This window comes from Heptranchias perlo, chromosome 38 (genome assembly GCF_035084215.1).
Source record: "Heptranchias perlo isolate sHepPer1 chromosome 38, sHepPer1.hap1, whole genome shotgun sequence".
NCBI lineage: Eukaryota > Metazoa > Chordata > Chondrichthyes > Hexanchiformes > Hexanchidae > Heptranchias > Heptranchias perlo.
The window spans coordinates 13,335,319-13,350,932 of record NC_090362.1 but is presented as its reverse complement, the minus strand read 5'-3'; the positions used below and the strand labels follow the sequence as shown (position 1 = coordinate 13,350,932).

The 15,614-nt window shown below is 43.0% G+C and overlaps 1 protein-coding gene across 2 annotated transcripts; it reads right to left on the bottom strand.

The window, feature by feature from the left end:
* Positions 1-358: 358 nt before the first annotated feature.
* Positions 359-15,524, bottom strand: rccd1 (RCC1 domain-containing like). Of its 2 annotated transcripts, none has more exons than XM_067973468.1 (8): positions 15,082-15,524; positions 12,714-12,938; positions 10,360-10,513; positions 7,439-7,560; positions 6,392-6,511; positions 4,255-4,397; positions 3,035-3,064; positions 359-2,529 (listed from the first exon to the last, which is right to left on the bottom strand). In XM_067973468.1, the coding sequence occupies exons 1-8, from the start codon at positions 15,431-15,433 to the stop codon at positions 2,302-2,304; spliced, it is 1,374 nt and encodes a 457-aa protein (XP_067829569.1). In that variant the 5' UTR covers positions 15,434-15,524; the 3' UTR covers positions 359-2,301. The 2 variants fall into 2 exon arrangements, with proteins under 2 accessions (XP_067829569.1, XP_067829570.1); XM_067973469.1 differs by having other exon boundaries at positions 2,294-2,529; positions 4,218-4,397.
* Between the last annotated feature and the right edge of the window lie 90 nt (positions 15,525-15,614).

The window sequence follows — 15,614 nt, the reverse complement described above, 5'->3', positions numbered from 1 at the left end:
CTCTCAAATTCAGTTACAAATTCCAGAGTATCCAATAGAAAAAGGATGTGAAAATGGCAACAAACTCTGGGCTATCCTCAGCAAACTCCCAATATTAATAAATTAAGTCAGCTTTGTGCACAAACACTGAAGAAAGGAATGAACCACAGGCTGGGTAAAGAGAGCTCATGGGATGGATTCAACTCAGGCCACCTCTTGGACACTCCCTCTCTACACAAGTGATGTGAGTTTTCTGTTAAAAGTTAACAGAAAAGTTAAAAGTTTTTAAATAGGTCAATTGACAATTAAATCTATTAGTTTACTTTTAATTTTACTGTATGAATATTAGGAGCTGATAAAAAATCCATTTCTATTAATATAAAATACTTAATTTTAATACGTTTACAAAAAGTTCTCTACATTGCTTTAGATAACTTATTACGGACAACAACTTCACATTTAATGTAATACAATATCCTAATATGCTTCACAATGGGGTTCAGACATCAAGCAGGAGCTGGGAGAGCGCTACGGGAAGCAACCAAAGGCAAGGGTGAACAGATAGCCTTCAAAAACATCCTCAAAACCTGAGAGATGATGCAAGATGGAGGGGTGGATAGTGAGGAAATCAAAGTAGACCAGAGTGGGAATATTACAATAATATAGATGTGAAAGGGGAGGGATATGGCAGGAAATCTGATCCATACACAGTGTTTTCTGTATCAATAGGAACTAATAATTTAAACACTTTCCAACTTATTCTGTCTTGATAAAGTGCCACATAACAGGCTTGTCAGCAAAACTGAAGTCCAGGGACTATGGCAGCATGGATACGAAAGTGGCTAAGTGACAGGAAACAGAGAGTAGTGGTGAACGGTTGTGTTTTGGACTGGAGGAAGGTATACAGTGGTGTTCCCCAGGTGTTGGTACTAAGACCACTGCTTTTCTTGATATATATAAATGACTTCTTGGGTGTACAGGGCACAATTTCAAATTTGCAGATGACACAAAACATGGAAGTGTAGTAAACAGTGGGGAAGATAGTAATAGACTTCAAGAGGACACAGACAGCCTGGTGGAATGGGCGGATACACGAGATGAAATTTAACGCAGAGAAGTGCGAAGTGATACATTTTGGCAGGAAGAATGAGGAAAGGCAATAAAAACTAAATGGTACAATTCTAAAGGGGGTGCAGGAACAGAGAGACCTGGGGGTATATGTACACAAATCTTTGAAGGTGGCAGGACAGGTTGCGAAAGCGGTTAAAAAAGCATACGGGATTCCAGGCTTTATAAATAGAAGCATAGAGTACAAAAGCAAGGAATTTATGTTGATGCTTTATAAAACACTGGTTCGGCCACCACTGGAGTATCGTGTTCAATTCTGCGCACCGCACTTTAGGAAGGATGTGAAGACCTTAGAGAGGGTGCAGAAAAGATTTACGAGAATGGTGTCAGGGATGAGGGACTTCAGTTACGCAGATAGAATGGAGAAGCTGGGGTTGTTCTCCTTACAGCAAAGAAGGTTGACAGCAGATTTAAAAGCAGTGTTCAAAATCATAACTGGTTTAGATAGAGTAGATAAAGAGAAACTGTTCCATTGGCGGAAGGGTCGAGAACCAGAGGACAGAGATTTAAGGTGATTAGCAAAAGAACCAAAGGTGACATGAGGAAAAACATGAGAGTTATGATCTGGAATGCACTGCCTGAAAGGGTGGAGAAAGCAGATTCAATCATGGCTTTCAAAAAGGAATTGGATAAATACTTAAAGGGAAAACATTTGTAGGGCTACAGGGAAAGAGCGGGCGAATGGGACTAACTGGATTGCTCTTACAATGAGCTGGCACAGGCTCGATGGCCTCCTGTGATGTAACCATTCTATGATTCTTTATAAACATTTTTGATCCTAATCAGTTGCATAGTTCTCATATCAGCCATGTTGTTCTGATACCAATGCAAATTTTAATGTTTGGAAACCATTTTTTTTTCTTCTTTTCCTGAAAGTGCTAACTCCTGCAGGGTTACAATCCTACGGGCACTTTAGGTCCTCCAATATTTCACCCAAGTGACCATTCTTCTCAAAAGTCAAGATAGAAAGTGTCAGCAGACTATTTTACCATAAAAGGCACCCCCACCAGGTGTCTACACTCGCAGTTTCCAAAATGGGTCACTGGATAACAAATCAGGACCAGGAAACAAAAGCCATTTTGTCCCCTCCCTAACCCATGAGTGTCCAACCTAGTGCCTTAGGTAACTCAGCATAGATTGGGAATCAAAAACAACAACTGCAGATAGTATGGCTCAGTACTACACTATTACTCACTAGGCCACTGTGGTGCTCTTCCATACGATCATAAACACACATATTCCACAGTTTGACAGAATACAATTCATCCGCAATTTAAAATTCTTCCTGTTGTGCAAACACAAAAGTGTTCCACGGCCCACAGACAACATCCAGAACGGAAAGATGGTTTTGTATGAAGTACTCAACAAGCCTTGGAAGATCAGAACTATTAGTCTGTCCATGGCCAAGTTGTCCATAGTTACCTGGAAAATATAAAAAATCTGTAAAACTTAGTGAAAATAATATACTTGCATTGATACAGCACCATGTCACATTGAAAAGTCTCAAAGAACTTCACTTATTAAGTACTATGGAGCCCAGTAACGTAGGAAAATGCAGCCACCATTTTACACCAACGACAGCCCACAAACCATCACTGAGATGAAGTCTAGTTGGTCCATTTGTTTTGGTGATGTTGCTTGAAGGATGAATAATGGCCTGGACACAAGGAAAGCTACCCATTCTTTTAATAGTGCCATGGCCCCATCAACAGCTGCTAGAACAGCAAACAGGAACTCATCCAAAAGATGGCACCTTGAACAATGGAAAACTCACTTAAGTACTGCATGAGTGGCAGTCTAGATTAAGAGCTCAATCCCTGATTTAGAGCTCAAACTCACAACCTTCTAGTCCAGAGAATACTACCAACAGAACCAAAATTAACATTAAACCTTATTTCGATCAACAGTTTATTTGATTATTACTTACCCCAGCCCCATGTGAAGAGCTTACCTCCCTCTGAAAAAGAGGAAAAATGACAGGATTTAATAGTCAAGACTGAAGCTACTTAATTGAACTTCTTGTCAGTGAAAGCTCCTGTCAAAATCTAAATATATAAAAAATGTGAAGATTAGGCCTCTTTTTGCCAAGTCCACAACTGGATAGAAGGATGGATGCGAGCTCAAGTTGTGAGGTTTGCTAGTGACGAAAAACATCAAAAACCTTAATAATCTCAATAACTAATGCCTCCACATCATGAATGAAAAAAATTGATTTCTAGTTTAAGAATCAGACTAATTGTGTCTGATTTATGCTGTACAAATTTCTAGACAGTGTACTCAACCAACAAGACCCAGTACCTTTACTGAAATTGCTACTGTTGTTCACAACAGACACAAGAGTGTCAGAAATACACAGCACATCAGCATCTGAAGATAGATTAATATTTCGAGTAAGAATCTGCACTTCAAACATTAATCAGGTTTTTTTATTTTCAGAAGCTGATAGACCTGCTGTGTATTTCCAGCACCTCCTGTTTTCATTTCAAATTTTCAGTTCTCTCTTTTTGGGCTAGATTGCTCATAATGAAGGTGTGTGAAACTTAAATCATCTTTATCTTCAAATCTATAATCTGGTAAACGTGTTACAGCACTGCACTCTCACTAGGAGACCCGAATCCCAATCTGTAATGACATCAGGCATCCTTGACATCCACAGCTCACCATCCCATCTGGACAGTTTGGAAGGGAACAAGGGAAACTGACTCGAGAGGGGCCTCTCCCTTCATTGCTCAAGCACTCTTTCTAGCCAATTAACCAAGGGATGGTAGTAATAGTGTCCATGGACATGTTATTCAGATAGACTCTTTTCCTTGTCTACTGAGGAACACTTGTGTGATTTGGGGTGGGAGGGGGCTTAAAGAGAGCAAAGTCCACCGATACCATTCACAATCTAAAATCTCAGCTCTACAAACAGCCAAGACCTTTCATTTCTAATGTCTCTCATTAAGAATGTTAAAATCTTGCATTAACACAACATTAAAGTGACTAATTTTACATCAGTGGTTACACATTGCAAAACTATCAAAAAAAAAATCAGTTTCACCACACAGACCAATTTGCCATTCTCTAGAGAAAAACATAACCATTACTCAGTGCCTACTGTCACGTACTGGTGACGGCCGCAGTATGTCGTGACCCACAGCTGACCTTGCTGACCTCCAACTCCTCTGGTAAATCCACCAGTGCAGGAAATGCCTGGATTGAGATAAACACATTCAGATCTCCCGCAGCTGCTTCTTTACTGGTGGATTTTGTAATCATGTCACCAGCATCACTAGGGGTCGGTGTGCCTGCATGTAAAATTGAAGTTACAGTTTAAGCTAAACACCAGCTAACCCTTACAAGCACTGAATGTTTATTGCCATTTAAAATAAAGTAACTGCTAACAATAAAAGTGATGCCCATTTTATGTTAATGAACTACATTGAATGGGAACAAGTAATTTGGTAATTGTGCCGGTTCCCACTGATGCTGAATCTTTCTAATTTCTGCTGTAGGGCAGATTCTGCAACAATTACACAAATGTGTAGTTGCTCTGAATAACTTTAACACTATTGTCCACATGCTAATCTCTCACATGCAATTAGTGCAAAACCACTTTTGCATCTTTGCAGTGTCAGTGGGGAAACCATATTGTTGTCCTGTTCAGACAGGTCGAGAGACCAGCCTGTCCACAGTGAGACTCACAATGACTGACACGATAACAAATGCTGTCGGGAGCTTTTGGTCCAGCAGGCTTTGGTGAAGCCTGAAGTTGAATCATACACTTGCTTAGGGTTACCAACTCTGTAGGGGCTATTCCTGGAGGTTTCATTACGTGACTTCCCACCACCTCGCCCAAACAAAGCCTCATCCCCACCAACTCTTTAACTAAAATAGTCAAAGAAAATGAAAAACCATGGAGTGGTTGAGGTGATTAGCATAGATGCATTTACAGGGAAAGTAAGTACATGAGGAAGATGCTGATAGGGTGAGATGAAGTAGGGTGGGAGGAGGTTTGTGTGGAGCGTAAACACCAGCATGGACCAGTTGGGCTGAATGGTCTGTTTCTGGATTGTAAATTCCATGTAAGGCAGAGAGAGAAATCACCATTCTGGGACGGTATTGCTAGTTCCAATGGCAAGAGTGTCTTGATTGCCTCTGATGCTGCACTTACTGTTGGAAGCAACCCTATAATATAAAGGGGCATGATAGATTCTGGGTTAGCTCATATTAAAAACAGTATGAACGGCTCGGTTAGTTAAAGCAGCAAGTAGCTGAGCCATAGATACCAGGAAGGTCTCAGGATTGACAGCCAGTCGATGGAGTTAGCTAATGGAGCAGTAGTAGGGGCGCTGCAATTGCTCTCAGTGTTCCTGGATTTGGGAAAGGAAAATTCCTGATTTCTATCAAGTGACCCTTGCTGGAAAATGCACATGTGCTTGTCAGATGAGGACAGGATAGACTCAGCTGTGATGCTTCACTCAATCAAACTGCTGAAACTTACTGTCTAAGCTCAGGAATGATCCCTTAGGTGAGGTACCAGAGGGCAACCAGTATATATCCAACAGACTCACTACAAAGGTCGTCTTCAGGAAAGGAGGAGAGAAAAGTGGTGAAAAAAATTCAATATTGTGAATTGGTGTAACTAAAATGCAGTTTGCCAACAAGGACTATTTGTTCTGCTATGTTCCTTGTTACCATGATAACAAAGTAATGCATTGGTGCTGAACCATTCCATAATAAATTGTGTAAACCCTTTCCAAGCTGCTGCGTGATAAGGTTTTAAAGAACAGGTTCAATGAAAAGTACAAATTATAACGGCTTGTTTCTTTTATAAATCGATCAGCAAAGTTCACATACGGCTTAATGCACATATACTACATTTCTGTATGTTAATTTTACACAGAAGACAACCCATATGATCAGGTTATTTATTTATTGGTACAACTGGGAGGGAAAGGGGAATATGAAACAGTCCAAGAGGTAATATTTTCCTCCACCTATTGTTAGTGAAGAATTCATACTGACTTTATCACCAACATTAGCAAAGTAATAAAATATACCTGCATGTGTGAGATGACAGGCTCTTCAAAACTACTAAAGTGACCTGGCCAATATCTGCATTACACACAGGACAAACTTTTTTAGGTCTCACTACACAACTGTATTTATCTAGGATGCCAAGTGTCAGTATATACAGGGTATTTGTAGTACTGCAAAGCTAAATCCTACAACTGAGTTCTTGTTGAAAACATTCTTACTTTTGAGAGGTACACAACAGTTTAAAAACAAATATCCTTACCACCCTGGGAGAGCCCCTTCTGCTGAGAGGGGATCCGATGCTCCTCCTCTGAACGTGACTTTGTCGGCAGTCCCAACTGTCCTGACTCATTCCATCCCCACACGTACAGGTCTCCTGATGCTAATTATTTTTTTTTTAAAAGTAAACACAAGATCCAATAATGACAAGTTATAATTAAATACATCATTAAACCAAACTTGTACATTTAACAGGTGGTAAAGAGGTTGGGAAACATCTAACTTTTATAGTAGAGTCATGCCTGTAGATTCCTATGGTTTCTCAGTTAATGAGAGAGCCCTAAACAATCATGTTACATCACTATGCGGTACATTAAGGGGTCCTAAATTAATTACTTTTAGAAACTGCTACAACTGGGTAAATGCATAGTGTGGTACAAAGGCATACAGTCCAGAAAAGGCCCATGCTCGATTGTTGATCTGTCCTGAGGTAGCTGATCCCAGTAAGGTCACCAGATGGGTCACTATAGTTGGCTTAAGTGCCCCAGGATAGGGAAGAGGAAAAAAGGAGCCAGGGTTTCTACTCCTGATCACTATCCTGTGACTACTGCTAGAAAATGTCCATCTGTGAACATTCAGACAAGGACAAAATCAGACTCAGCTGTGATGGCTTGAATAACCTTCTGTCACTCACCGTCTAGGCTGACAATGGTCACTTGGATGAGGTACCCATGGAACCTTACCCCAGTACAAGTCAGTGCCTACAGGAGAGGCAAGGAGAAAACTGGAGTAAAAACTGTTTTAGCAAATGAATCATCAGTTTTATACCAGGCTAGTAGATAGAGTACTTCATGTGGCAGGGCATGCCATCAGGGAAAGGGGATAAGTACACCTCATCAGCAGGTAGTAGTGGAGGCATCGATGCAGCTTCTTGATGGAGGAGAAGATAAAATCCACACTATCCTTTACCTCCCGTACCACAGGAGACCCAGTGTTGCTGAGAACTGCATTAGGGGGGAGAAATCAGGGGTCCGTAAATATTACGCAGATAAGATAATGCTGTAGTGCACAACTTTGTGACAAATCTTACCACTTGCACTTACGGAATGCCAGGCCCCAACTGCTACTTCAGCCATTGCCAGCCCATGTAACGCCTCCACAATTCGTGGCTCTGTTTCATTATCAACGCTACCATGACCCAACTGACCATGCCTGTAAAAAGTAATAATACATTGCTGAAAAATAAGCACCAAATGGATAAATATTTACAACAACTTGAAGTTCTTTAGTGTCTTTAACGAAGTAAATGTCCCAAGATGTTTCACGGAGGCGAAACAGGGGTGGGAGAGTTAGGAGAGATGACTGAAAGTGTGGTGGAAAAGGTATGTTTTGAGGATGCTTTAAAAGTGGAAGAGAAGTAGAAAGGTGGAGGGGTTTACAGAGTACGGTGTGGTTTAGAGACAGCTGATGGCTTGTCACCAATGGGAGAGTGGTGGGGGGAGATGTGCAGGAGGCCAGAGTTGGAGGACCAAAGGTTTTGAACTAAATTTACTATAGAATGCCATCAACAGTGTTTAAAAATAAAAATCACACCACCTCCAGGAATGTCAAATCAGGTCCATGTCAATGCTCACAAAGTATTTTACCAGCTGAAATCCTTTATCCAATTTTCTCTCTCTTCTCTTCTGAAGGTGCTGGCTTGTGCTGGGGTACATTTCCACAGGTCCTAGATGCGCTCCAGCACCTCACCCGTGGCCATTTGTCACATGTGAGCCTATACAATTAATGTTGGCAGGGTATTTAATCTTGGGCATTTATTACAGCCAAGCCTAATCCTGCAAAATTCATGCACTTTCCAAAAGGGTCAGTGGATAATAAACAGGAGCCATAACTCTGGTCCAAGGGAAGTCATCCTAACAGTAACATCCAAAAAGCTGTCCTGGTTGAGATCAACTCGGCAAAGGCCAGGAATCAAACTGCACCTTCTGGTCTTTATGGCTCTCCTTTATCCACTAGGTCATCAGGGGAGCTAATAACAGCCAGTTTATGTAGAAATATTATTAGCGTGTTTCAGATGTGAAATTATTGTGGGATGGCTACTTTTAAGCTTACAACAATCAAAGTGACACAGTCCTGTTTGCCCATCCTAGTCCAATATGTAGCTTGCATGTCACTGCCACTGTCAGAGTATGACCTTGTTTGAGAGATTAAAATGATCCAGGTCAAATATCAGAAAAGTAATGAATATATAATGTACAGAAAAGCATACTTAACATTCAATCAGATAACATCTAGGATGAAATCTGAGTAATGAGAGACTGAAACAGTGGTTTGGAAGGAAAAACAGAACTGATTTTAAAGATAATAAGATCAGAATGTAGTGAACGGGAAGTTTTTTCCAATGATCAGGGTTATTTTGACAAAATTTAGTTATTATTACTGAAGTTCAAAAATAATTAGATACTTTAATATTGGGTTGTAGACAACAACTTGCATTTATATAGCACCTATTATGTAGTAAAACTTCGCAAGATGCTTCATTGGAGCATAATCGGACAAAAACTGACACTGAGCCAAAGAAGGAGATATTAGGATGGGTGACGAAAAGCTTGGTCAAAGAGGTAAGCTTTAAGGAGAGAGGTAGCGAGACGGAGATGTTTAGGGTGGGAATTCCAGAGCTTAGGACCTAGACGGCTGATGATGGGACGAAGGTAGTGAGTGATGCACAAGATTATTGTCAGAGTTGGAGGAACGCAGAATTCTTAGAAGGTTGTAGGGCTGGACAAGGTTACAGAGATAGAGGGGGGCAAGACCATGGAGGGGTTTGAACATGAGGATGAGAATTTCAAAATCAAGGCGTTGGTGGATCGGGAGCCAATGTAGGTCAGCGAGTACAGGGGTGAACGGGACTTGGTGCGGGTTAGGATATGGGCAGAGTTTTGGATGAGCTCAAGTTTATGCAAGGTTGAAGATAGAAGATTGCCCAGGATGATGTCGCAAGGGGCAGCATATAGATGAGAAATAGGAGGGAACCAAGGATAGATCCTTGGGGGATTCCAGAGGTAACGATGTGAGGGAAGAGAAGCCATTGCAGGAGACTCTCCAGCTATGACTGGATAGGCAAGAGTGGAACCAGGTATGTGAAAATTCAATTTGAAATAGAAGTATGAAATCTAATAGAATAGTAAATAACCAGTGACGCAGCAACTAGTTTTGGACAATACAGATTTATATTAGCATCCATTTAAGTACCCCACCAATATAGTACTGAGGACATCTGTACACTTTTGAGGAGATTAAGTGGTGCAGTAGGTTAGACAATAGTTTTTCCCCTTTCTAGGACATGGGCTCAAATTCATTACAGATAATGAGATGCAGCACAAAAGTGCCCCTAATTTGCACTAAACCAACAATCTCACTTAGAGAAGCTACAGGATAGCTGGTGTGCGAAATGGAACAAAAGTGCAGTAGAGATTCTTTTCTGACACTGGGGCCAATGTACATTGTTGGGACAGAATTGCAGGGAGCTTTACTCTGTATTTGCCTAGGAGTACAGACACTAGGTATCTGAAATGAAAAGAGTAACATCTACAACTTTGACAAATAATTTTGGATCTACACATTTGTCCCCTGCAGTGAGGTGACAGGGCATACTACACTCTGAGATTGCATAATTGTGCTGCACCCATTATGAACAGGGTTGAGACTGCTCAAAGACATTTTGCATCAGCTTATTTCAGGCAGCAGCAAGAGATGAAACTTTTCACCCTATCTGTCTGGCTGTGTTCAAATAGAGGTGAAAAAGCAGTATTTTAACCCACATGGGTACCACACTGGTCCCTTAGAATTAGATACAAAAACACAGACACATCCTCGAGTGACTGAATTCAAACCAACAATTTTAATGAGACTGGATCTTTTTACGACTGTATATAGTCAGATTATTTAGCTCATAATCCAGAACACGGGCCAATTATACAACAGCAAGTACATAATTAAAAAACATCTTACCGTCCCGAGCCCCAGGAATACACTGTCCAATCAAAGCTCAGTAGGAGAGCATGCTCAGTGCCAAGTACCAGCTTTCTTGCACAAAGCATTGGTGACAATGGTTTGTAAAATGGAGGAACTGTTATAACGTAGCCACCAGGGACCAGTGGAAGTGCTGTGAGGGGGGAAAAAGTATGAGTTTCCCCTCCGCCATTCCCTAGTAATGAAAGCAATCACACAATGCAGTATTGATCCATATAGAGCAGAGGACCCAAGGTTTGATCCACGGTCTGTGCTGAGTTAACAAATTCACCTTGACAATCGACAGGCTTTACCGATGGCCTTAGTGACCCTGGGCTAGACAGCTGTAAATTGGCCTACATTCCCACTGTCGATCAATATCCAATGATTCCTACTCTCAACACATAATAAGACTGAAAATGCATCACAGGTCTGTTAGCATCTGTAAGACAAAGTTAAGGTTTTGGGGGGTGGGCCTTTCATATCAAGTGAACTTTTCTTCTCTTTACAGATGCTGACAGACCAGCTACATTTTTCCAGCATTTTCTGTTTTTACTCCTGTTTCCTAATCTAGGGACAGCGAGGCTAAGTGTAGCAACCCACCACCTTGGCATAGATCAGGGACTGAACCCAAGACCTGGGCTATATCACTTGGCGTTAGCCGTAGCCATGCATTTACCCAGCAAGCCTTTAATTTTCTTTTAAATGTATAAATTAGTGTTGATGCATAAATCTGTCCTACACCTTGTGTAATCAGAGGGGAGTATTAACTAATCTAATATGATTTACAGTGGGGTAGGTACAAATCACCACTCATTGCTCCGCTACATAAAAGCTGCCATTTAATTTCCTGTGTTCACTCACTACATAAAGACTAATACTGCAGTATGAATTGTATGGGGTATTAGGACATTTGTACAGGAGAATCATGTTGATTATAGCGCATATTTATACAGCTGGTGTACTATGACATGATAGGCAATACCATCACAAATATAGCTTAAATTTTGTTCTCAAATGTTCGTTTTTCTGTTGGCCTCTGTACAATGTACCCAGTTTACAGCTACAGGAGTTATGACAGGAACATATACAAGCCATACTGCATCAGCTCTGAATAAATTAACTGCTTATCCTAGTGTCCCGATGCGCACTATACCTATGAATATGACTAATTTAGACAGAAAGCATTCATTTATCATTGATTTTTAGTTACAAGTACTCAATAAACAAGTCAGTTAGTACAGAAGGTGTAAAAATTGTTGTAGGGCGATGTTATTCACTAACTTAGTGCCAAGGGTCACAAACCTAACCAACGTATTGCTTGAGAGCGGCTCCATCAAATGCTTTATACAAACGATGGGGTATGGGTCCTGTGATTTGCCAATTGGTCAGATCCTGATTTCAGTTACGTCATTCTGGAGGTCAGGGACCTCCTCGCAGGAATAGAAAGAACAAAATCAACAACTCTATTACCTAGTCCTACATTAATAGGGTGCTTCATTCACTGTACAGAAGTTGGGACAACTCTGCCTCTTTTTGTTGGTGAAGTAACAACGTTTAATCCTAAGCTCGGTCAGCACAACAAAATTTAAGAGGTCATGAATGGAGGCCAAAAGACATAAGGAGCAGCGAGTCTTCTGAGGGCCAAAGTGGAAGGGGCCAAATTGCAAGGACCAGTGGTGTAAGCTTTAACAGAAGTCCATTACTTCAGTGAAATAAATGTGAGGGTATATGAATTTGTGAACCAGCATCATCAATGAAGCCAATTGCAATAACCATCATCGTACCTCAGTCTCTCCAACCAGACTAACAAAATGTTTATACTTTTATTTCAAGAAACTTAGATGAAGGCCCAAGATGCTTAGTTGAAGTGAGGTAAGAGGCAAGAAGCTGTGGCTGCAAGGCTCCATTAGCTCAGCTGGTCAAGGCAATTAGCAGCTCAGCTACACAGACTCGAAGACTTAAGTTCAATCCCCAGTCTGGCTGACTGAGCTGGTCTCAGCTAGTTGGGGTACTACAATTGATTTTAATTATAGTTCCTGTACCAGGAGGCAAGGAGAAAGCATGTTTTAAAAAAGGTCAGGGTACCTGCTCCAAATCCAGTTGCCATAACTAGAAGGGCACATGTAGATGTGGGACAAGGGCAGTGATCAGGCTCAGTTGCAATCTTTGCCCCCAACTGACACTGTGTCACATGGGTAAGCACTGGAAGCTACTGGCACCCAAACATACCCAGCAAGGAATCAATAGCCTGAGAGGGAAAAAAATGTGAGGGGAAAAAAAAGCAAACGGATAAAAGCAGTAGAATTAGGGAAGGGGTGAAGAAGACTGTGTTGCATTCTAATTTACTATACCTGTACATGGCCTCTCTCCCTCCTTCAGCTGCCTCGTCCAAGTCACGTCACCCTTGGTCCCTTCAGTACAGAGGTTTTGGATATCCCAGCATTCCACTCTGTCCTGCCACAACATTAGCAAATATTTCTCAGAGGACAGGATGTCTGTGCAACCTTGATTACTAATGCAAATCTGATGCCAAGGGCGACCTCCAACAAAACCACAGGAATAAACAGATCCATCATCTGGAACAAAACTGAAACAAAGTTAATGATATGGAACTTGCTCGGTGGGGTTTATTTTGATGTGTAAAAGGATAGAATGAACCATAAAGGTACACAGTGATACAGATCTGAAAACCTTTATTATTTTCCTCTCCTGAAGGTACTGGTCCCAGCATCACTCCAGTACTTCGTGCGAGGGGCTATATTTCATCTTGATAGAAGCAATGTTCTTTCCAGCACAGGTGCAATGGGCCAAATTGTCTCCTGTGCTGCAATTTCTATGATGTATGAAACAGCAAGCATTGGCAAACTATTTTAAGACTGAGATTGATAGATTTTGTTAGGCCAAGCGATATGGAACAAAGGCAGGTGAATGGAGTTGACTTGCTTTGATCTAATTGCATGGCAGAACAGGCTTAAGAAGCTGAATGGCCTATTCCTGTTCCCATTCACCCATGGGGATCATTAAGTCATAGTCCAATCCTATTCCTACATGAAAGGAACACACATGTACTTTCCAGCAGACAGTAGAATCCTTCTCCGATCTGTCCCTCCCTAGCCCAGGGACGCTGTGGCTAATTGTAGCTCCCAACTTCTACCCTGGATAAGATCGGCTAACTTATATAGTGCCTTTTCACATCTTCAGGACGCAGTTCAAATCCAATGAACTACTTTTTGGAATCTAGTCACTGTTGTTATCCTTCTTCTTTGCCTGCATAAGAATAATCCCAAGTGTGAAACGGGTGAGCTACAAGGAAAAATAAGCTGAAGTTGTAGTCTACAGAAAATTTAGAGAGAACCTCAATGTGATATATAAAATATTAAATGGTAAGATCATTACTTCAAAGTAAGCCATGAAAGTAAATCAGGGGGATATCAGTTCAGCTTACTTAAAAATATTTAAAGCAGATAAAAAAATGTTTTTACTCAATAGTGATGTTTGGAATAATCCTCTGGGTAAGACTGTAACAGCAAGAGCATTAAGGTAATTCAAAATACAGGTGGATGCTATAATGGGAGAGTTGGAGTCGTAAGAGTGAGCGCAAATGGCCGTTTTCCCATCTTTTGCCTTTTCTGGTCTTCCTGATTAAAGAAGCAGACATTTGAATGGACTTTTAAACCAATCTCTAACCCCTGCCACCATCAGGTCTACACCTGAGATGCACACTCAGCTGTGGGGTACATACTCACCTGTGAAACACATACGCACTCACCTGAGACATGTACTGACTTAAGGGCTACACATTCATCTGAGACACGCACTCACCTGTGGGCTACACATTCACCCGGGACACGCACTCACCTGTGGGCTACACATTCACCCGGGACACGCACTCACCTGTGGGCTACACATTCACCCGGGACACGCACTCACCTGTGGGCTACACATTCACCCGGGACACGCACTCACCTGTGGGCTACACATTCACCCGGGACACGCACTCACCTGTGGGCTACACATTCACCCGGGACACGCACTCACCTGTGGGCTACACATTCACCCGGGACACGCACTCACCTGTGGGCTACACATTCACCCGGGACACGCACTCACCTGTGGGCTACACATTCACCCGGGACACGCACTCACCTGTGGGCTACACATTCACCCGGGACACGCACTCACCTGTGGGCTACACATTCACCCGGGACACGCACTCACCTGTGGGCTACACATTCACCCGGGACACGCACTCACCTGTGGGCTACACATTCACCCGGGACACGCACTCACCTGTGGGCTACACATTCACCCGGGACACGCACTCACCTGTGGGCTACACATTCACCCGGGACACGCACTCACCTGTGGGCTACACATTCACCCGGGACACGCACTCACCTGTGGGCTACACATTCACCCGGGACACGCACTCACCTGTGGGCTACACATTCACCCGGGACACGCACTCACCTGTGGGCTACACATTCACCCGGGACACGCACTCACCTGTGGGCTACACATTCACCCGGGACACGCACTCACCTGTGGGCTACACATTCACCCGGGACACGCACTCACCTGTGGGCTACACATTCACCCGGGACACGCACTCACCTGTGGGCTACACATTCACCCGGGACACGCACTCACCTAAGCGGTGCACATTCACCTGAGACACTCACTGGCCCGAAGGCTACACATTCACCTGTTACCACACACCTGTCAAATACGTAGAGTGACTCCAGGAGGGACAGATCTTAGAAACAGGGGCACTCTCCGCCGGACACCTCCTGCCGCCGGGCCCCTCACGTCTGGGATTTGATTGCAGCCCCTCAGGCCCCGACCTGCCGCCACCCCGCGGGTCATCGTTAGGAGGCGGTGACTGCCTCTCTGCCTCGGCTTCAACCCGTTCCTGGCCCGGTCCCGGGCTGCAGGCAGTCACCACGCGGGGCTCGAGTATCCACCCGTCCGCTTCACACTCCCTCCGGGACCCGGGGTTAATAACCTGCCCGAATCGATTAAACCCGAACCCAAACCAGTGCCCAGCGCCGCCTAATCCAGGGGCCGCCATTCCCCGCAAGGAGCGACTGCCGGGCAACGGAAAACCGCGGCCGGTAAATTTGAAAACTCCGAACCCGCGCAGACTCAGTCTCGCTCTCACTTTCGCCAGCCACAGTCATCGCGCTGTGACCTCACACCCATGAGCAACCGCGCAGCGACCTCACTCCCAGCAACCACTGCACTGTACATAT

What these genes read in the sequence shown, in the direction of transcription:
- rccd1 (XM_067973468.1), bottom strand. Translation starts at nt 15,433, where the DNA reads ATGGCGGCCCCTGGATTAGGCGGCGCTGGGCACTGGTTTGGGTTCGGG. An exon ending in GCATTCCGTAAGTGCAAGTG is followed by an intron (nt 6,512 to 7,438) that starts GTAAGATTTGTC and finishes AAAAATAATTAG; the next exon opens with CATCAGGAGACCTGTACGTG. An exon ending in AGGAGTTGGAGGTCAGCAAG is followed by an intron (nt 3,065 to 4,254) that starts GTCAGCTGTGGG and finishes CCTCTTTTTCAG; the next exon opens with AGGGAGGTAAGCTCTTCACA.